Source organism: Pezoporus occidentalis, unplaced genomic scaffold, assembly GCF_034315485.1.
Source record: "Pezoporus occidentalis ecotype Australia unplaced genomic scaffold, CSIRO_AGI_Poc_V1 ctg59, whole genome shotgun sequence".
In the NCBI taxonomy this organism is placed as follows: Eukaryota; Metazoa; Chordata; class Aves; order Psittaciformes; family Psittacidae; genus Pezoporus; species Pezoporus occidentalis.
Window position 1 is genome coordinate 3071108 of NW_026915932.1, and position 23925 is coordinate 3095032.

At 38.6% G+C, this 23925-nt stretch overlaps 1 protein-coding gene across 11 annotated transcripts in view; it reads right to left on the bottom strand.

Moving 5' to 3' along the window:
* DOCK10 (dedicator of cytokinesis 10) overlaps positions 1-23925 on the bottom strand; it is a 158169-nt gene that overhangs the window by 41038 nt on the left and 93206 nt on the right. For all 11 annotated transcript variants that reach the window (XM_062638894.1, XM_062638892.1, XM_062638890.1 and 8 more), the window contains 15 exons: positions 23022-23177; positions 21277-21498; positions 20444-20566; positions 19744-19826; positions 12621-12743; positions 11257-11336; positions 9047-9234; positions 8371-8436; positions 7412-7504; positions 5569-5692; positions 5296-5417; positions 4521-4607; positions 3890-3982; positions 3175-3293; positions 295-364 (listed from right to left, as the gene is read on the bottom strand). In XM_062638894.1, coding sequence (XP_062494878.1) covers positions 295-364; positions 3175-3293; positions 3890-3982; positions 4521-4607; positions 5296-5417; positions 5569-5692; positions 7412-7504; positions 8371-8436; positions 9047-9234; positions 11257-11336; positions 12621-12743; positions 19744-19826; positions 20444-20566; positions 21277-21498; positions 23022-23177 — 1749 coding nt within the window. The remainder of the gene's footprint in view (positions 1-294; positions 365-3174; positions 3294-3889; positions 3983-4520; positions 4608-5295; positions 5418-5568; positions 5693-7411; positions 7505-8370; positions 8437-9046; positions 9235-11256; positions 11337-12620; positions 12744-19743; positions 19827-20443; positions 20567-21276; positions 21499-23021; positions 23178-23925) is intronic.

Consider the following 23925-nt stretch of genomic DNA (forward strand, 5'->3'; position numbering starts at 1 on the left):
TTTGATGGAGAAGGATGCTCCATGGAGTGTCCCTGCTCTACAGGATGCCCTTAGAGCATAGAGGGGCAGTGTAATTTGTCCAAAGTGACACAGTTCTCTCTCAAGAAGAAGTGACTCAGCCTCTTCCAAATCTTACCTTCATTTCCTAACCAGAGTCACCCTGCCTGGCAGAAAGGTATGATGCAAATGCAGAGAAAGCTACAAACAAGTATGAATAAGAGTAAACAAGAAAAACCCCTGAAAAAAAACCCAAACACCTATATAAAATAGTTAATAATATAACAGCAATCATACCGTCACGTAAGAATTGATGCAGTTGTCTAGTTGTTCTTCATGGCACTTGGCAACAATGTTAGTAAGAACCCTGCAAATTAAAAAAAGGAAAAAAAGGTAAAAATTGAGTTGGTTTATGTCATAAGGCAGAGAAAGCTCATCTGATACATCACTGCACTGTTATCCTAACTTCATTTAAACAGTCTATTAGGGATGTCATCTAAGTGATGAATAGCATTTGCAGAAACCGTCCCACTGGGAAAATCCAGTCACTCCTTGGGCCCTCCACTTGCATAGACTGTGTTGTTATATATTCATTCATCTAACAAAATGCATCCAGTTTTAACAATTATAACTGAACTGACATTTCACCAAAAGAAAACTACTAGCTAATTAAAAGCTTATACAGACCTTGGGTGATTTGGAGTAAGAAAAATTAAGAGTATATTAATGAAACACTGAGGCAAGACCCTCTTTCTCTGGGAGTGTTACTTGGCAGGTCATCTCAGATATTGGTAATTCTGTAAAGCACTGATACTTATTATAACACTGTTAATCACAGACATACACAAGCCTGGGCTCAAGCCCAAGCATGCCCCCTCTCCTGCACTGTTTGCCCAAAAGGCTGAGCACAGCACCCTCTCATTACTGCTCAGCAGGGAAAGGGCTGGGCATTTCATGCAACCATGGATCATTTGAGCTTCTGCACATCAGCTTGGTGATCAGCAATATGGAAGAAGTGGGGTTATGCTGGCCCCGCTCTCACAACCTGAGCTTCTACTAACAGCAGAGATGGCGCTACTTGAGACCAAGCGTTTTGGCAAAGTTTTCCGTTCAATCTGTTTCTGGGTCATCTTTCTTTGAGAGCATCCTGTTCCAGAAAACACAAGTCTGAGCAAGCAGTGTTCTTTAACTTAACTATGAGATTTCCTCTTGATTATTGGGACCTCATTTTTTTCAGGATACTTAATATAGAAAAGACTCTTCAATTTTATAATTTTATTTTATATTAAAAAAAGGGGAGGAAAGTTCATGATTCTCAAATGTCAAAGATTACTGAACTGTATCTCAAATTCAGGGGTATGCTTAGTAACAGTATGACAGAAATGGATTATTAATATGCCTGACTGTGATCCACATATAAGTAGTCATTTTGACTAGCTTGATTTGAGTATTTACTGTTAATTCTTATTATTGAATTCAAAAGCTTTGCAATTCCTTTAAGTCAACATTTTTCATGGATCTCATTTCTTGCTGTTAGAGAAGTAAAACTTGTAGCAAAACACAAAGCCTATGACAAAATTAGCTGTGCCCATTCTGGGCCTTCAGCCTTTACTCTGATTTGAAATTGAAACAAGTTTTGGCAAAGATGAGACAGAGAAATGATGACACGACTGGGACCCCAGACAAGTAAATACCCATGAGAGAATATAAAAGGAATAATGTTTCTTCCAAACACATAAGCCAATCTATGCTCTCATTCTGCTGTTGTTTTTAACATGTTCAACACAAGCCGCTTCAAGCTATTCAGAACAAATTACAATGTGTGTATATATAGGACACATCAATGAATGGCACGCACAGCAGACACGCATCTCCCTATTGACATCAACTCTACTAGCACAAAAGCTAACACACAGGCAAGAAAAACACTCAGATGAGAATCCTTTTGGCTTTTTTTTGGCCAGGTGGGTGTATAGTCAAAATCTGAGCATGAAAAGGTAACATCCTCCCATTTCTCCACCCAACCATTAACATTACTTTTTAAACAGCTGCTTCTTCTACAACACTTCTTTTACAGTCAGTTAACCACTGCTGAAATTCTTCATTTTCTCTATCTAGCCTTAACATCAGTTGATTTGTTGGTGATAAGGGAAACCTGAAAAGGTCTGACTGCCTCTCTCCCTTTGGAAACAGTATCCAGTAGTGAAATCACACATGTTTACAAGGAAAGGTTCTTCAAATCCTACTGCCTAGGTGCAGTAAAACTGGACTTTGCCCTGCAAGGTGCCATGATCCTTTGATAAAGGACCTTGAAGTCTAGCTTTCCATGGCTAAGATGAGTAATTCTGTTTCCTTGGTTCTTTAAGTTTTCCTAATTAAACTTTATTCAGGAACTAATTCTGAAGAACAATCTGTGGAAAGAAAGAAAATACACTGACAGTAGATTAGTCTAACAGGGTTGCTGAGAAAAGTTGTCATTTTTTCCCCATTAGTTGTGTTGTCATGTTTAGTTTCTGGCAGAAGTACAACAAAAACACCACTATGGCCGAAAGAAAATGCAATGCAACCTTCTGCCTCCTGCAGAGACTAATATTCTCTCCAGTATTTTTTTTCCTGCTGCCCTTATTAACAGCATCAATAAAGACAATTTCATTATGTGAGGGGTGAGTGACTTAGCAAATCATTCCAGCTGTTTGCCTGCTCACTGGAAAATGCTTCCATTGCTTTTCAGTTATTGCTAGATATACTCTAATTAAAAAATGCCCCACAACAGTGTAACCTGGTTGTTCGACTCTGCATTGGATGCAGCAAGCTGCTAAGCTCTTCCTATGCTGAACTCCACATCCTCAGACCCAAACATAAACCAAAACCGATACTCAGCTTTGTTAGAAAGCACTTAGCTCCTTAAGAACCAGGCCTCTACCTATAATCGCCTTAGGATACACAGACATGTCCCCCATGGTAAGTGGTTTCCTGGTTCGTATCTGTCAGCCACATGGTACTACGCTCTTCCATTCATTATTTGCAGAGACCTGTGTTAAGGGGGAAGCAGCCATTCTCACCTATTAAAGTCTAAATGTCATAGTGAGCCTTTGTAAGAGCAGCTATAATTGTACTAACATCTACATTTGTACTCTAGAGAGAATTCTGTTCCTCATACAGAAAATATTCAGATACCTGGTCACAGCTGTTGTAACTTCATCATCAATGTTTTGCACCAAAACCCAGAAGAGTTGATTAAGGACTACAGGAAGAAAATTCATAATTACATGGATTTTCTCAATCCTCAGCAAATTCTGTAACAGAAGTAAGAAAGAAAATGAGAGATTTCTAATATGAGCAATGAAAGCTCATTACTTGCTTTCCTGATTCAGCAGGTAGAATACAGAGCAGCCACTGGTGTAATAGTAGGAAAACAGGACATCTAAAGAGAGGACTGGCTCTCCATGAAGTTTGTTCTAAACACAGCCATCACACATCTGCAGGTATTGTCCAAATCTCTGAATTCCACTATTTTGCTTTACCCTGAGTTAAGGGGGGGAGGGAAAGATGGGGAGAAACCAAAACCAATTTTAGTATTTCACTAAGGATACCTATGTAAGTGCAACAGAGCAACACTGAACCATCCTTTAACAGGATCCGAGGCTTGGCACAGGTTGAATTAACAAAGTTGATGGGCAGATGCAGCCATGCTCTAAATGAGATGGGATGGGAGACAGCTCTGTGACCGGTAACACATCTGCCACATCAACTAACTCTAACTGGAGTTGCCATGGACCCCATTGCCTCCTAGTAAGTCTATGCCATGTTTAGAATTGTGCAGGGATGGATCAGTTGAGAGAAAGCCCTAACCACAATTTTATAGCATAGTTTGTGCTGTCAGTTACTTTACCTTACAAGAATGGATAAAGTTTGAGGTAGGAGGCTGGGATAGATCCTTTTCCCTTTCCTGGCACTGATGGAAAAAGTTATTCAGGTATGGATCCTAAAATGATAACCATTCACATTAATGTGTATCATAGAACAGATTAGAATTCAGCTCCATGAATTAGTTACAGCAATCACCTGTAATACTGATGAAAACATGTGGTACCCACCACCTTAAATGTAAGACAGAGAAGGATCAACACACTCGGCCCAACCAACTGGTCAGCACAGTTTGCTATATGCAACTTATTTCTGGGTGCTTCTACCACTCTTTTTTTCAGTGTTGTGAGCAATTCATTTGTTAGCTCACAATCTAAAGGATTTCAATGGCCAGATTATTTTTCTTCTTGGTGCTCACAATTTATTTTCTTGCTGGTTAAACCAGTATTCCACAATTTTTCTGTTGGTATAATCTTAAATAAGTTATATTTTTCCTTAAAGTGTATATTCCATCACTGTCATCTTGCCCTTCTACTCAAATCACCTTTAAATGTTAGAGAAACAAATTCATGTGAGATTATAAAACATCTTTCAGACATTCCTTGACACTTTTTGTTTGTAAGCAGGTAACAGAGCTAAGAGGGAATGCAGCTTACCTGAGTATTTATTGTTGATACAACAAAAGTAGAGACTTTGAAAAGTGGTTTCCCACTATCTACCCACTTCACATCACAGCCAATCTGCTATTAAAACAAAAACAAAAAAGTCACATTTTTCTACTTATTTCATACTTACTTAACTCTTCATCACATTTTCACTGCACAGTTTAGCACATGCACATGTGTGAACTCTGCTGGCTACTGTGCTTTCACACTACAGAATAACTGCAAAACAAACCCACTTTTCAGTGCAAGCCCACAGATGTTACCATTCAGAGGACCAGATCACTGCCCCACCCTGTCCTCATGATCTTGGTAAACCAAACACAAGGGCACAGAAATAATCCTAACTGGACAGGAGCAGTGTGAAAAATATGATATCACACTACAGAACTGGAGAATGAATCATGATCGTAGATCACATCAGCAGGACAATGAGTGTCATATGGCCTGACTTTGTGAAAAGGGTTATTTTTGACAACTCTCAGTCATGTTTTGGAGAACTTAGGTATGATGGTATAGACTGCACAGTTATAAAATAAACTTTTTCCATATATACTGTGAATCAGCAACATATGGCTGTGAGTCCAGTGGTACCTATATAAACTAGTTTATATCCTCAATAATATACACACGAACATTCTAAAACAGATACCCTATTTATTAACATTTACACTTCAAGATAAGTGCAAAAGCAAATCTGAACTCATGTAAAACACGTGCAAATAAAAGTTCTGCACCATTTGAGCAATATGAAAGTACGAAGTAATACCTTTCCACAAGTTGGTTCCTGAAGGCTCAAGTAATTGGGAGGCAAACTGCTTGCCACTGGCACGTTGTGTTCTTGGGAAGCTAACTGGGCATCTTTTAACAAAGGAAGCCATGCATATCCCACTGTGCACAAGAACAAATCAATACAATTCTTTGGAAAAGCAAGCTTCTCAAGTTCAAAGGAAGACAATAATAACCAGCCAGAAATTCTGCAATCCTTATTTGAATGTACATAATTTATATTTATAATTGAAAGTAATTCTACTACAGGTACCTGGTGTTTCCAGAGCCTCTTTCTTTTTGGCATTAGCTTTTGCATTTATGTCACAGGTGACATGATAAAATGAAAACAGAATGTGGTGTTTCTTATGGAGTTGAGTGGGAAGTTCAATTTTCACCTGAAATGTAAAATGTTACACCTCACTTTAGTTTAAAAATCGATTAAACCAGGCATCAGAGATGGTCGAAATGAATGATATCTCTCTATGCAGAGGTCTAAGTACAGCCTGCCTTCAGTGACTAATGTTTGTCTGCATGGGTTACAGACGTATGCTTAAGGAAATTGTTTAGGATGATCATCCACCATTTTTACTTAAACCAGCTTTTTTCTTCTCTGTCCTGTGGATGAATATTTGCATTTATGATGAAAGAGAGTAAGATGAAAGAGGACAGAACTGAAGAGTGACAGACTCTGCTTAGAAGTGATCACCTGCACTCTAGCAGCCATAGCCATCACCACTCGCGTATTTACAGGATGACCAAAGTAAAAACCAAAATGACATCTCTGCTTAATCATCATTTCATGGCAAAGGCCAAATAATAAAGGCTGATACGAATATAAACTTTTATTTAGGATTTCTGCAGTCTTAAATCCCATATAAGACCCCTTGTACTTGTGAACTATGATAAAGTTTATCCAAGCTAATCCTATGCTTATAGTAAAGTTTAGAAATTGTTGACAAATGCTTCCAGTGTTAAATCAGTTTATAGGTAAGAATCTAATACCATAAACACAGAAGTGAAACGGACATGGAGATTAAGACATTCATAACATATTACATTCTTTTATAGACTGCACTTCCTACGAGGAACTTCTAGGACAGGTGCACACCTCTTCCAGCCAAATCAGCTATAAAGAGCTGAATTCAGCTCTTTGTTTGAGTTGAAAGTAATCTGCCCAAACCAGATGGCTCACTAGCATTACATGAAGGACATTTTCAGACATGTTAAAACCCAAACCACTGCTTGCAAAGGAGTCGTGGGGAGTTCAAGAACTGCTTTAAGTTCCAGCTCAGTTCCTAAACATGAATTTTAAAGTCGATACTTCACATGTAGCTGCACATTATCTGCTGGTCTTGCTTCTGCCATTTTATAGCAGTAAATTTTAACGGAAAAAGGAAGTTTTTCCAAGAGCAAGCCAAGAGTTTGGAAAACGCTGGCTATATACTAATGTTGTTTGCCAGCCTCATCACTACATATAAAGCAGCAGTGCAAAAATCCAGAATAGACATGTGACATTTCCAGGCCACCAAACACACTAGTCACTGAAAACGTGAAATCAAGTTCAGCTGCAGAAAGCCTGGGCAATTAATATTTGATGTTGGTGAAACATAAAGATGCATGTGTGACTAACGTTTGGCAAAGGTGAATGTATGAACTCTATTCTACAGCTACATCTTAGAAAGCACTAGCTAACTCGCTGCAGTCACTACAGATCACTGTACATTCAGACCACTGGATTAACAAGAATGCTTCAATGCAGATCTTCTATCTCATAGAGGGATTTGTTTGGACATTTGGCTAATGTTTACAATTTCCACTAAATTCAGAGATGCAGCTGGACCTTAATGTAATCCAGACATGCATTATAGAGAGCTAGACTGTTCATATGTAATTCTACAGCAACTTAACTGTACTCAGAACACCTTACAAAAGGAAGGATTCACTGACTTAAGAAAAAAACACAAAATGTGAGACTGTATGTAAAATCTCCATGACACAGGCCCATCCGGATACACAGTCAAGTGTAACAGAAATATTCTTTACACATACTTTTCTGTCTCACTGGCAAACATGTGGGACTGACAGACATTTAATGAAAGAAAAGGCAGACTGACCTCATCATAGAAATCAGGATTCTGGGAATGATGTAGCACAGCGGTGTAGGCTGCCAAGGTAAATAATGGTCCACCTGGCTTCCCATAAATGCACTGATAAAAGTAACATGTTTTAATTACATTGTGAAATTCTGCTGATGATGCCAGTTCTAGTATATCTAATATGCTTGTACACTGAAAACAATATCATGAAAGATTGATAATTACTTTGATTCAATATTGAAATAACTATTTTAAGTCCTCAAACCTGCAACTTTTTAAACACACTTACAGTAAGAGTCCATTGATTCTGTGAAAATTACCATACATTCTGCTAAGCCATGCAGACTTCTACTTCTTCCTTGCTGTTATCAATTTTTGTTTTCTGCAAAATGCTTTACAGAAGCTATTTCACTTTTATGCAGTTCAATACACATCATGATGCCTTTACTGACTCTTCAATGTTACAAAAACTATACCAGTTAATCTCCTTGCTAGCAGAGTCCAGTCTGGAGCCTCTTGATTACTGAGTGATGGCAACTTCATTTATTGGTTGGAAAACTACAGTACAGAAATGCTATGCAATAGCCCCTGGTCAATAGTAAGGTTAAGAATTAAGTCTAAGGTTCTTATAATTTTGTGCCTCACTCTTTTCAATCAAGTGTCCTGATCTCAGTGAGAGAAATAGGGTGCATGGTAAATTTTAGAATAAGAAAATTACATTGTAAAAAATGGTTCAGTTTCTTAACATTGCCTTCTTTACCCTCCATCAGCCAGAAAACTGGCACTGCAACATGGCATTGTGAGCTGGAATCACTATGACCAGCTGGGATCAAACAGAACCACAGTGCAAATGTAGACGCATTCATGACAACATTCACTTTCTAATTGTTACATGTTAGTACAGCCCTGATTCCTGGGTTTTATAAGTAATGTCTTCAGAAATACTGTTTTCTGAATATACTCTTGTTGTGCTTCACCTTTAATGGCTTTGATCCTTCTTCATCAGAGCTTTTGAATTCAATGCACACTGTTATATTCCTTGCCTGAAAAGACAGGAACATATGAAAGCTTACATCAGAAATGGGGTATTCATAAAAAAAACAGGCAAACTATAAGGGTTGAAATAAGCACTTTTCAAAATCTAGGAGAAACATGCAGATGGTTTATCAACAAGTCACAGTGATAGCATCAGAAATAATATTTCCAAGAAGAGCTGGCAAACGCAAGCCGGGTCTCAAATTGACTGTGTAGAAGCAGATTATAAAGTAACAAACACTTACCTGTGTCTTGTCCTTAATTAATTTTCAATCACCATAAAAACAGTACTCGCATTTCATTTAAGAACTACAAACATTATCCAGATTAACTTTATTTTCATGTCATTTCATTAAAATACAGACCTTCTGAGAATTGTGAAAAAGTTATTCCACATTATCTCTCTTTGAATCACTGATAACAACTTACAACTAATCCATAGAATCAGTTCATTAAAGTTGTACCAGTGTTTTATGATTGCAAAATTCAAAAAGATTAAAAGCCAAGCCAGTGACATCACCATTTCCTCTCCCTTATGATGAGTACTCCTTCATTTCAATGAGAGCCCATGCAGTAAACTACTACCCAATGCTCTCCCGAATTGGCTACATACTGTACCTTGTTGAAGTATTTTTGGCTATCATACTTGAGGTGTTTTGGATATATGTATATTTGGTTCTTGTAAACTCTGTAAGGTCGAGAATATTTTGTTGATTCCTGTACAAACTCCTCAACTTCCACTGTAGGTTGATGCTCCTTTACATCATTAAATGGCTTGATTGGAATAAAAGACGAAGTTACACAATCTTCAAAAGAACAGAAAAGAAACCCATCACATATTACAGTCTTACTACTAAGAATAATTAATATTGAATATTTACTTGGAACAAGTAAAATCCTTAATTCTTCGCCTTAACTTGTGAAGAGTAACGCTGTAATGCAATAGGTCAAATCCCGCCTTAAATAGCATCCATGTCACCTCAGAACAATTACAGTATATCACCCTTACAGAATTTATCTCACTTGAGTTAAATAGTACAGCACTGAAAACCTCTTGTGACACACAGAGTATCTGATGGCATAACAGCACCATTGATATATGGACAGTTTTAACAGAATATACTGAAATGATGCTGTTTCTAATTAATTTTACAGCTCAATATCTCATTCAAGTTTTCCTATTAACTAATAACATTGTAAACAAAATGAAGAAACAAGTAGTGCAGAAATAGATTAAATATATGATACAACTGGGATAACTGAAATCAGATCAAGAAACAAAAGATGTAAATAAGCACTCTGTCACCCAGAGAGGGAGAGATTAAAAACAGATAGAGTACACTCTGTCTGCCTGTGTCACTACACCAGTGAGACATTTAACTTCAGCACGGAGAACTCAAAGGCTGTTCGTACAAAACCAGCTGTATCAACAACAGCACCTGGTACCAGCTTTGGGGCCCTGACCTTTCAGCACGAAGAACAAGCAGGGACCACACAGCACACATAGGAGCTTCAGGAAGCTTGTCCTCTCTTCTCCTGTGTTAGAGCTACATGAGTTTGGCTTCCCCATATGCAGCAGGAAAGGCAGAAGCTTTGTTTCAAGTTAAACACTCAGACAACATCCCCTGATACACCACTAGCTCCAGACCTTGTAGTAAATAAGGTCTTGTAAAAAACAAAGATCTACTTCTGTTGCCTACTGCAAATTGATGCTAATGTTAAGCAGGGTAGCGTTGGTCTCCAGAGACAAAACTGTACTGGCAAATTCTTGACAAGATCTTTGGCCAACTTCCTTTTCAGTGGCTTTTCTTGGCAATAAAGGATTTTAGCACTAGTCTAGCACAACTTGTTTTGGGTGGGAAGGAGATGTCAGAACCGATTAGTGCTATTACAAGGCTTCCTTCAGAGGTGGCTGAAGCCAATAGAGTTTTCATGGAGATTTTAATGAACCATACAGCATGGCAATTTTCTGGTACAGTTCTTAAATTATTTTACAGCCAGAGTAAGATAAATTTTCCCTATACCAAAGAAATGTTTAAGTTTCTACTCTTTAGAGTGAGGGAATTTTCATTGACTTTCCACAGGAACTGGGCACTTTACTAGCACATACCCTCTAAAGCCAGACTTCCACTTGGCCACAGTGCACACCCAAGCTGCTTGGGACTATTTTGCCTACTCCAAGCTATCAGTTTCTTTTAATTTCAAAACTAAAAATTGCTTCTGAAATGTTAGTGAAACTGACTTTTTGTCTAATACCACATGAAGATGGTATAAAGATGCATGATGATAGACTTCAGAGAAATTCAGTGGTCCTGGGCTTTTTGCAGTTGTGGGTCACAGAAATGTGGCCCCTGAAACAGAAAATTTAAAAAGAGGTAAAAGGATTCAGTTAGAAGCATTGTGTCTTTGCAGTTGCTGAACTGATGCCAGAGTGGCCTCTGAACAAAGCCCTCCACCTAGTCTGCGTTCTCGAAACCTGCTATGTCTCACATGTGCTAATTCAGAGAATATGAGCATCATAGTCCATCAACAGTGCAAGACTCTTAACCTCAAGCTACAGAAGTCCACTCAGCTCCTTGGCCTAATCCCTTAGAGATAAAAATGTGGTACTTGGACTTTCACCACATGTAGATCCACCATTCTGTATTGCTAGGGGATATCTGGACAGGTAGAGGCTGAAACAAAGAACGGTGTAATTAAATCAAAACAAATCAAACATTTGTCTACACAATGGGCACTTCTACCAAAACTGTCTCAAGTCAGTAGCTATGGTTGCAAAGCCTATGACAATGTCCTATTTAATGATAATAATCAAAGTGCAATCATACTTGGATGTTCCAAAGGAACACAATCAACTGCAATCTCCAAACAGCCAGGTATAGTCTGTATTTTGCTAATCTTCTCTGCTCTGCAATGACAGGAATGAAAATATTTCAGAAAGTTAGAACAAAAAATCCATCATAGGGATTAATTTAAAATAAAAACCAGACCCTGATTTAAGACAAATATATATTTAACACATTTAACATACACCTACTGGCTATTATACCCATCAAATATCAAATGCAACAGCAGGAAAGAATCATGGTTTGTTTTGTTCTTCCTTTCTTGGCCTCATCCCTGCCTTCTTTATGCAGCAATATTGCAGCATATTTTGTAGAAGAGGAAGAATCTGATGAACCAAACCTTATCAGAATTAACCTATTCGCTTTTTCTTTCTAAAATCTGAATCAAATGTTCTCTAAAATGAATTCAATGACCACTGAGATAAGAGGAGTACACAGCACCAGGGCTTCTGCAACCGTCGTGCTGAAAAGGGACCAAGACATATTCCTCGTGCCAAAGCAATTTGAGAAATGCCAAAACTGTGATGCTGTTATCTAGAAGATGCTTTAGACAGACAAACCCAGAAGTGGTGACTCTAGTAAGAGCAGTAAGAATTTCAATAACATTTCTTGACAAACAACAAACAGTAAGATGGCAGAGGAGATTAAGGGCCTGATCCAATCCCTACAGTTGACTTTCAATCTTTCTATGAGCTGATTTTATATAAAAGGAACAGAAGTTACTTAGATTTATTAATTCCTAGGCATATTTAGAGCAGAAGAGACAGTAAAAAACTTACGGTTCAGTTCACATGTCCCTTATCCAGTATAAATGAAGACTCTGCTTTAAAATTAACCTGATTTACACCTTTGCGAAAGACTATCCAGCCAACTGCTATTCACTAATTTACACACTGTCAAGCATTTGGAGAAGTTTTTTCCTTCCAATGTCCACTCTGCAGATTGTCATGGAGACTCAAACAAACAAAAAAGCAAGGAGTGGGGAAACCATTAAAGAATGGGGTTTAATTTTTCTTTCTCCACCTCCCCCCTCCTTCTTCTTTTCCGAAGATAATGTTCTCTTGGTTGGCTACTTCACCTGCATCTCCCCTAATGGAAGCTAATTTAAGAAATCACTGCCTTTATATTATAACAACATTTATGAACATGCCAAATGACATTTTAGTTTTCCTGGAAAGTCCAACCTAAAGCACTTTTGGGCAGGTATTAGGCTAATGTGAAAAACACTAATTTAATATGGCCAGTTCAGCACACAGTGCTAAATGAATAAAAAAATCTGTGAAAATGATTCTGCACAGCTTTATAAAGCTTTTACTTGTCAAACCAAATTAAAAACTGTTCCTTACCTTCTGTATTCTGCTATTAGTTTAATCAAGTCTTCCATGGAAATCTTATTACTTTCTTGCCTGAATAAAGGTGAGAATCGGGAGTCTCTGTCAACATTTCCCTGATTATCTTTAAACACTGGTCTATAAAGAAAGAAAAATGACATGTCTATAAACATTCACCCAATATGTATATTTGAACATTTGAAATTGTCATGTAATCTTTTAACAAGGTTATGATATGAATTCTTACACAAATTCAAGGGCTTCCTAAAGAGCTTCACGCAAGGAAGCTCCTCCAAGCTGTACACTTGCAGGAGCATGGGCTGGTTCAGTTTACTTGCATGTCCTGTTCCAGTCCTGCAGACACTTAAGATTTTGTTTAATCCCCACTGACCTCACATGCAGTGACTGCCCGCAGTGTGGAATTGATGGGGTTTAATGCTAGAACATTAATCACCATCCAGTTCAGCATCCACCATTTTTGCCCCCCTCTTCTATGGCTAAGTCTCACTTGAGAAAGCTGGAAGGGTACAGCACCTCATCAGAGCCCGCTCTCTACTCCTACCTGCTGCTCCATCACCCTGGCTGCAAGGCTGCCTTCTCCAGCCTTTCAGCAAGCTCTTCAGACAGCCCCAGAAAGGCCATCCCCAGCTGACAGCCACTAACCCTGAGCCTGGTGGAAATTCGCCATCTTGCTCACACATCAAGGACATAACCTCTCACTTCAACAAAGAGATTGACTTCTTATTTCAAGGAAGCATTTTGAAGAATTCATTACAGCAGTAAATTGTTTTGTCCAAGAAGTTATTATCCAGTGAAAACCATGATAATTTTAAGTAACAGAAAACAGAGCAAGGTGTCAAATCCCAATCACTACATCTGACCATGTAAAGAAATATATGCTTTTGGAGAACCAGCTTAGAGACCTCTTTCTATGCATTAAATATGCTCTCCAGGAGCATGACACCAACTTACTGGGATTAGCTTTCCAACTCACAGGGATTAGCTTTCCTACACGAAACAAGTTTGTGGCGCACTCACTACATTTTTCATGAACTAGCTACAAAGTGCCAAATGAAATGGAAAAAAAAAAAGGATATCTCTCTGTAACTGGGAACAATGAGTTCCAGCTGTTGTGCACACAGGAAGACATCCCCAGATATTTCCATTCCTGCTCATTGACACTTGCAGGACTTAATTAACACATTCCAGTGCCCTTTGTATATCCCCAAGGATCACACATGCTGGCTGGACTGGATAATGTAACAGCTATCCAAATGAATGGGCCTTGGATTCAACTGTAGTATGCAAAAACATTGCTTAACAAAAGTAAAATGTTCTTGACACTAAGTGCTGTTCTGTGAATAATTTGGCCAATCTTGCTTCCTTAATTTACTTCTCTGTTCCACTGCCAGTGAGAAGAAGAATTGATGCCAGCACAGACTGCTGCCAGATGCAAGATAATGGACTAAACCTTTGGAAAAGGATCCCAAGAATAAATACACCGTGTCTTAACTTAATTAACTGAGTGAAGCCCACTGTTTCATTTCTTTGCAACTGTAGAGAACAATCAACTCTCTCCTATCAGATTTTTGCCTCCAGCAGTTAGCGAGAATAAGACCCACACCAACATGGCATGTCAAAAATCTGAAGTTATTAGGGAGTAACCAGGCTTAATTTCTGGCAGCCACCACTTTACAAATCCTATTAAACAGCTGTCAGGAAAAAAAAAAAAGGAAACCAACAACAACAACAACAAAAAAAAAAAAACCTGAAAGAAGAAAAGACAAGATTTATTAATTATTACAGTTACAGTATTGGTGACACTAAGACATTTCTTGCCCTCAGCACTGCTTCCTTTTCCAGACTAACAGAGAGGACTAAAACACTCAGTGAGTGATTTATGCTGTACCACTGGGCTCTGCAATGTGATGCTGAGCAAACCCAGGCTCTCCTGCAGCTTATTAACTAATTCCAGTGCAGGATCTGACACCAAGCAAACCACTGGTCAGCACAGCAGGGCGTAGGGGCACTTATCAAGGCAGGATTGGGGATGTTCATGGTTTAAAAGGAAAAAGAACCAGGTCTGTGCTGGAAATAGCTCATTCTGGGTCAGTGGTGCTGAGCACTGCCTCCTGGGACATGGCATTGTCACCTTTACCCATCCAGCCACTCTGTTTTGGAATCAGAAGGGCTTAACAGAGTCCTCCTACCTACAACCACTCCTCCCCAGCATCAGTGTTCCCTGGGTATCATATGCCCTACCTCTACAACTGCTCCTTGTAAGTTCAGCAGCATACACCCAAGACAAAATTAAAGGCATGAAACCAGGTACCACAATGCAAAACACGTATTTTTATCCCTCCAACTTACACACAATACTCCACTCATGTAAAGTTCTTGACACTACAAGAGCAATTTAGATGTCCACTGAAAACAAGATAACCCTTCTAAAGAAGAGGCACGTTTTATGCACTCAGGGAAGAGTTACATGGCTTTCTGCTGGTCACACTGTACCGGTGTCTCCATTCCCCTGGCTCACTAAAGCTGAAGAATTGCTAGAGCAGCAAATATTGCGTGCATCACATCTGCAGTTAAGTAACCACAATCCTATGTTTCGCTAGATCCTTTCAGGGTGTTGGGTGCAGGTGGAGCAGGAGTGCTCAGTGTCACAGTGAACATAATGAAGACATTTGAGAATGACAGCTGTCACACCAAAGTAAAGGAAATATACAAACCACTTCTACAGTCCAAGAGTCCAATATTTGTCTAATATATTAGTGATTCTTTACTACCAGTTACTTATTTACCAGAGAGATTTTAATAAGAAAAATTTCACAGAATTAAAATCCTGAAATGATTTTAAAGGTACAAATTTAGGGGAAAAAACAGATTTCACTACAGAAATTGAAACATCACCTCAGCATTTAAAGTGTTTCTGTGATTCTACTGTTCTGACATTGCTAGCTGATAGACTACAATCCTAAAAAACCCTGTAAGCATGGGAAACCTACACAATGTTCATAATTTAACATTGAAAAAGCCACTTTTAAAGTAGTGCGTTACAATTTGTCAAAAAACAGCTCACCTCCAGGGTTGGAGATTCAGTGTGATATCTGCAGCTACGGTAAATCAGTGCAGCCCTGCTACCTTCAGCTACATTAACCTATACCGGCTGAAAACTGAACCAGAAGCTGCATAAGCTGCTGAAAGATTAAAATATTAGGCTGTAAAACATGAAACTTATGAGACTGGTGAAGGCTTGAAAGAACAGCAAAGTGTAAAAACTAATCTGTGAGTGAAGTTTCCCCACATATACAATATGTAGCTCAGGCACATATTTGCAAACTTTGGCAATTCTGGCAGGAATATGAGAATGGAAGATGGATTTGACACACTGTAATTCTAACACGCCATAATTATACCTGTGAGAGCACACAGACACCAGATCCCACCAACACCAGCAGGGAGGAATCCTGAGTCATGCTATTGAATGATGCTAGCAAACTGGATGCCACATAAGGTAATTAAGAGTTTCAGTCACATGTACAATACTTGACTGTCAAGATTTTGGCTCATTGAATGTGTACATGAAAAAAAAGAAACCGCACTGTGGCCATCTGCAACTGCTTTAAGAGGGGAAAATTTCCACACAAAACAGGAGTGTGGTTAATGCCAGAATGAAATAACTGGAAAACACATTTCCAAAACCAGGGTTTAGCTATTTATCATAGCCAAACCTTTTTTTTCCCCTGTAGTGTGACAGCCTCCTGTGGAAACTTCTATTTTCAAGCTGTGAAAATAGAAATAAATTTTATAGGGCTAAATTATACTTTGCTCTTACCAAAGAGAGTCCTGAGTAATGTTAACACACAAACAGGTGTAAATGAGTGCAGAATTTAACCCAATGAACTAAATAAAGCTCTTGTGCAACATCACTGATAGATACCAACAAGTTCATACATGTGGTGTATTTAGTAAATGATTTTTAAACTGTTACCTCATAATGTGATGAATAACTTTTTATACTGAAAAAGTTTAAGAGCTGAAAACCACACCCAAGTGTATTTTCTGTAATTAGTTCTACAGGTGGAAGGAAAGCTTTATAAAAGTATAGGCACTGAAGCACTGAATTAAGGAGGCCATTCAAAAATACTGCCTGCTGGAACTGAGGGATGTCCACAAACCCCAGCTACGCCCTCTGCCCATGGGCAGGCTATCTGTGTAATGTGCACATGTAAACCTGCAAAATGTTGAAACTTCCTGTGCATCTGCCAACACCACAAGCATATATTCCTATTCATATTTGAGAGATCACAGCCAGAAGTATTGTCTAGATAAATATATTTAGGAATGATTTGATCCTGTCATAGGGAAAGAAAAAAATACAGTAAGTAAAGCATTTTTGATCTTCTTTTCTAAGACTGTGAACTGCATATAGAAAAAGAAGCCTGTAGTTTCTTAGAGAATACCCAGTGAAACAAATCATTGCCATCTCTCTAACTGAAAAGTATGGGATTAGAGCCAAGAGTTTCCATTCACAAAAAGCCTCAAGGAAACAGAATGGAGAAGGCTCTGACTCCCAGTGATTCCCACACCCACTGTACTGAGTATCACACAAACAAGGTCCTCTCAGATGGAACTCTACTACTCTCACCCTGCTTTATGTCCTTTGCCACATTCCAGCCTGTGCCAATTAACTGTCTGCATGGAATTCCAAAAAGAAAATATATCTGTTCATCTATCCAACACCTACTGGTGGATGCAGCAGCAGCAACTGCTTTGTTTCATTTAGATGAGCAGTAGCTAAGTAAAGCAATCCACCTACAGAAAACACTTCTGCTCACATGGTTGTGGTGATTGGAAGCTGCTGCTCCTTGCAGGGAAGTTGGACTAGGTGGCCTTTGAAGGTCTCTTCCAACCTAAACTGTTCTATGATGCTATGATCTAAGATGACCAATGAATTGCCAACTGGTATTTTAATGCTAAAAATATCTGAAGTAACACAGAGCTGAAAGGAGAGGGGAATCTTCTGAAAAGCACCATTTTCTCAGTCTACCCTAGCCTGACAGGTAGTTAGGGTGCTACCCTCCTTCCAGGCACAGAAGTAAAACTTTTTTCATGTCTGTTAGACTTGCCTTAGGCAGAACAAGCGCAGGTACAGTTCTGGGCTGAGACACAGTACTATGGAATGAGCTTGAGCAGTACAGCTGCAGCACATACACAGCATCCATGTACCGGTACGATATGTCACAGCCTGAACCCTGCCTCTGCCTGCTGCCTCTCACTGAGAGGCAACTGGGAATTGCCACCTGGGGAATCCTAGGAAAGGGAAATGCACTTCCTTCAAAATAAGAACACCACCTTTCTGTACTTTTTCCTTGCAAGGAACACTCTTAAGATTTGCCAAAGATGCAGAAAGACGTTTTAGCATTCTCCACATGCATAATTAACTAGCCAGACCCCGAACTAGTTAAAATCATCATGCCACCTCAAGATAGCTACAGAAATGACTGAGTTGCAAGAAATACCACTGATGGCACTGCCAGAGACCACAGGCAGGATGGAGATACTAAAAAGCTTCAAGTCAGTCTAATGTCAAGCCTGCACCTCTTGCCATTGTATGGTCCATTACACACTAAAAGTAGTTCTGTCAACCCAAGAGACACACATCAATATAATTTTGATGAATGGTCCTTTGGCTACCCTGAAGTAGTAAATATTAATGAGTATCCCTAAGCTTGCGATGACAGATCAGAACACATTACCTGTTTTTCTCTGGAGCACACACATACTGCTCCTATTCCTCCTGGACATTGACAAAAATGTATGTCAATAAAAAAAAATGAACTCTTCAAATGGCTATACCTTGCATTGTGTTTTCTCCTTTGCCATTTAAACATCATAGTCTAAAATCATAAGCTTTCTTCTACATGCAACAGGGGAAACTGTGCACTCGGGTGCTCTGTACCTCCACACCAGAAGCACAGATCCCCACAGCTATCCCTCACAGTTATGGGCAATGCTACATGACTTTTTCACCTAGCACTTGCTCCTCTCCCCCTTACTCCCTACAGCTTCAGGCAGCTCTCCACCTGGCCTGCCATGGTCAGAACAGAAGCCAAAGAGAAAAAGGAATGTTTTTACTCAGTAATCCAGTTTTCGTTTTTATAGGGAATATAAAACTTTATATTCCCTGCTCTATGCATGGCAGAAAGAAGGGACAGCTGTCACAGTGACACACAGGAGGGACTCAGTCAGGGAGCTCTCTCATTCCAGGGCAGCAGTAAGCTGAAGAAATTACAGAAGACTGAGAAGAAAAAGATTGAGAGGACAGAGAAAGGAATTACATAGAAACTTGAAAGGAGAACAGAAGAATTAAGTCATATCTGGTTTTGTGAGTTAATTTGGTAGACGAGGATCAAGAGGCACAGGGGTGCCTCAATCTTGAGGGCGAGACAAGCAAGAAATTATCCAGGAGGAGAGAAACAACGAAAATCCATTATTACCACTGCACTGACCTGCAATCAAACCAGAGTGACCTGCCAAACAAGAAAATAACAGCTCTTTGTTGCCTACTAACCACTAAAAATGCAAGAGCACCTGAAGCATAGTCCCCTAATATCACCTCCAAGGCACTATTTTAGGGGCACCATAACCTCCAAATTCTTGGTTAGATTTTTCTTAAAACCTGACAGGCATCATTACAAGAACAGAGCTTCAAACTTGTGCACTTATATTTTACGTGGCCACTGCAATTCTATTTCAGACTGTAATTATCTTTGCAGGAAATTCTTGTGAAAACTGTAACTTTGAAATCTCTTTGGTAATTTTTCACACCAAATCAGTGGTGGGGCTCACAATAAATTGATATTGTGTCAGCCACCTTTGCTACTCCACTACATACCTAAAGAAAACTTTCCACCACATTAACATTTAATGAGATAGTGACCAACATTCAGCTATGTGAATAATAGGGCAATGCAATAACAAAGCTGCAGGATCCTCTGGGGTTCTGGACCATGCAGAAAGCTTTGCTTAGCTTCAGGCAGAAAAAGTGGGAAAGAATAAGAGGATTCAAGTTCAAGAGCAGAATAAGCTGTTAAATGCTTATAAAATTATAACAAGAATTAATACATACCTCACTGACCAAGCAAATGGCATACGGTATTTCCCCAGCTTGCTGCAGAACTGTTTATTGGATTTTAACACCTTCTGTGCACACTACAAAAAAAAAGAAAATATTAATTATTCCATCAATATAATTATAATATCTGAAATGCTGCACACAGTGCATCCAAGTACTCTGCTGCTGAAGAGGGTATAGTGCCCCTAAAATAATTTAGCCTGATACTGCCCTTTATAGAAGGTTCTGGGAATACAGCAAAGACATCACAGATGAATACGATGATGCTGACAAATTAAACACCCTCACTATCCCTTCAGTCAGAACTGCATTAGTTACAGTTATTATTGCAGTTTTCTCTAATACACCCAATGCATATGCACTGCCTGCTTTCAGGGAGAAAGAGATGCCCACCCCAGCTTTGCTTATATACAAAGTGCACTAACCCATGATTTCAAACAGACTGCTGAAAGAGAATTTCACTCTGCTAAGACATAACTACAATAAGAATGACCACAAATAGATTTGTATGTTGCAGACAAAATGATACTTAATTCATTCCATCAGTGGAGTTTGGACATTTGTTTTCTTATGCGTGAACTTGTCCTGTTCAGCAACCATACACTGGTGAGTTTTGTAAGCCCAATTTGCAATGTCTTCAGCTTCCAATAGGGTGAGGCTGACAAAGAAGGAACTGATGTTCCTGTTATATTACCTTAAACGAATCAGGATTTTTAATGTAAGGTTCAGCGCTGCTGGCAATGTTTCCCGTAAGCACCTTTTCTATTTTTGCCACTAATACTATCTCAGAATGAGGATTACTTATGGAGAAAAGAGCCTGTGGAGAAAAGAAAGAACAGTTTAAAAGTAAATAGCAATACAGGAGAAATTAAATACTGCCAGTGCTCTCAGTTGATGAGAACAGCAATAAACCAGATTCAGAAAGGATTATTGAGGATTAGTATCTCTCTACATATTCAATACAGCTGGATGGGAAATAAAATCTTTGTTCTACCGCTGAGGTAAGCCTGTGCATATGTAGCACCTTGCAAACAGACTGACTCAAGTCAAGAAGTTGTATGACCATGTTAGCATCACCTAACCTAACTATTCCTCTTGGACAGTACTTAAATGTTGGCCTAAATCAGTCACACATAAGGGCAATGACAGGGAGAAGAAAAGGTAATGTATGGAGTTTCAGAGTAAAGCTTATACCAACAGCAAGAATGTGGAAGAACTTTGAGAGTAGTGTAGCACCTAAGTGTTGCTTTAAGTTGTGATTTTGTTTAACTGATTTGGAAGACATCAACCAATGCACCCAGAGCACAGGAAACGGGTGGTTTCACTGAATAGCAGATGGCAACCTTTTTCAAAGTTTTGACTGTAAATGGTTTTAAACTCTATACAGGGAGCTCAAAAATCAAGGATCTGTATTCAAGTACTGCCGATACATAAAAAAGGAGTATTCTTGAATGCAAGAAACAGTGGTAGTACAGATAAATTCTCTGATAAAAATGAATGCTACTGAACAGGTCACATGTAGAATACCTGTTTTGGGTATTTCAGCCATTCTTCTGGGAACCCCTTCACCCGTGGTTCTTCCATTTCATTTGAGTTTATATTCTCAACAGTGCCATTTTCTAATGAAAATGAGGAACCTGAAATCATCTGTCTAACGAGTGCGTGGTTCAAATCCACATGAAAATCAGCAGAGATCTTCTTGCCATCCCTGACATCATACAGCGCCACACTCACAAAGAATGGCTCTACCTGAAGAAAACACCAGAAACATAAAATAGCGATAACTGAGAGCAAGGTGGTAGATTATCTTTTAACAGGTTTCTGCAACTACAAAAAAAACCCAGAAAGCAAACAAATATTACTTACAAATTATGACATACATTAAAAACACACGTCCCTGCAAAAGCTAGTTTCCAACCATGTGATTTTAGGGGCTTTTATAGGTAGTTTGATAACAGAACAGCAATTGACAGCTAATTTAGAAACTTGCAGAATAGAAAGCAAATGTATTTGTCACAGATCACTATTAGAGTAAATTGAATAGAGCCACAAAGAAACATTTTACAGCATTTTTAGAATGTCAGTTCAAAGCCATTATAAAAGAAAGAAGAATGAGGGTGGGCTTTCCTGGGATTGTCAGAAATGCGGCACTAAGATGACAAAATGTGAGTAGATGAAAAATGTTTACTGGTACAAACACAAATGAGTGGGTGTATTATTCTCTTGGAAACACATGTTCCATTTTTCTAGGAAACCAAGAGCATTCAAACCGCTGACAGTACCCACTTATTCTATTGCATAGTATCAGGGAATTAAATCCTATGACTGTAAGTAACCTCCAAAGAGCCTCCACAGGTCTGATGAAATAAATCAGTCTCAAAATAACACCTTCTGAGCTGTTCATAAATCAGAATCTTTAAACTTTGGAGATAAAGAACAATGTACAGCAGGCACAATATTCTGTGCTTTTCCAGCCTCTGTAGTGAACTACTGCATGCCCTTGGTACAGTTATCATGTCTTCATTTAAACAGTTATTCCAGTCTGCCAAAAAAGTATTGATTACATCATGCTGAATGTGCACTCACTGCAGAGGTCATCTTCAAATGAAAAAAAAAAAAATTAGAAAAAAAAAAAAAATCAATGCCTCATATGTAATGTATGAAAGTTGAATTACCAGGACACTGATTTCTCAAAACTTTCCTGCTTCAGAGGAGAGCTGACTAAAACCTATAGACTGACACCTGTGTCTTGCTTTCCCTGCCCTTTTTTCTTAAAGTAAGAATAAGTAAAATTTTCTGGTTTGTCCTGCTTTTAGCTGTTTTTTTTTTCCACCAGGTGAAGCAGCCAATCCTTTCTATTTTGCCTTCTCTTCTGTAATTTAATCTGCTTGGTTCCTGGTCTCTCTGTGAAAAACAAAAAAAACAATTCAGCAGCAACTGATATTCCGTTGCCTCCCTACATAGGTCTTGACAGTTTAAGCTATTGTTAAGAAACATCAAGGATTTTAATGTTTTAAATTCCATATTGAACTGTAGCTAAAATTTGACAACCTAAATCAGCTTCAAGATGTTTACTGAAAAGTTTGTCAATTTCATTATTCGGTTCTAAGGGATGGGCAGAGGAGGAGGAGTAGCGACTGCAGTATGTGTGTGTGATACGTCTTAACTTTACAGCCTCTTTACAAAGAGCCAAGTGTACAGAAAGATGGAATAAAAGAAAAAGAAAGAAAGAAAAGAAAGAGAAAACTCATAGGGAGATAACTAAAACTTACATTGGTCAAAGGATCATTTTCGTTTTCAGTAACACAGGCCTGGAGATTCAAACTGAGGGATTTGCAAGTGATCAGGATCCTCTTTGCAGGCTTTTCTTCAAATGGCTTTATCTCTGAGTTCGTCCCTGGAAACTCCTTTTTCTGAGGACTCAATGACTAAAATAAATTGGCAATACGTTATATATAGGAAAAGTATGACATGCCAAAACTAAGTAAGCTTTTTAGAGGTCCTGGCAGTCATGAAGCACCTGGAAAACTCAGAGTCACTACTGATATGTTCACATTACCTTGCTAAATGAGTGTTACTCCTAATTTATAGATGAGGAAGCAAAGCAAAAATATTACCTAAGGACATACCATAATGTAAGAGGCAGAAAGATGGATCCAAGTTATGTTTCCTATAATTTTGGTTCTAATAGTTTCTTGTTTGCTTACCACTTCTGAAACTTTTCATCTTAATTTCCTCAAACAGACTAAACAGCCTCATATTTTCAGACTATTACACCACATTTTAGGATTAGGCTTCAGAACTTTTCCCTTACTTATACATCACACCACTATTTCAATTCACTTAAAACTTTTAATAACGGTGCTGCAGTTGATTGACAAAAGCTTCAAGTTTTAATATATTACTGATCCCAATTTTTCTCACGTCTCCTTTTTAACTGAAGTTTCCAGTTAAATCACCAACAAATGTACATTCCGTGCAAGGAATAACATTCTTTCAAGTATGAACTCTGACACTGAATGATAAGAAAGCTGAAGATAAAAAGAAAAGCAACCTGCCCTTTCTACATTTCCAGCTAAACTTGTTTTCACATAGACAACCTTTTCTAACTCCAACTGTAATTTCCCACTGCTTTTTATATCCATTCAGATTTCTGTAGTGAAATTCAGTGTAATG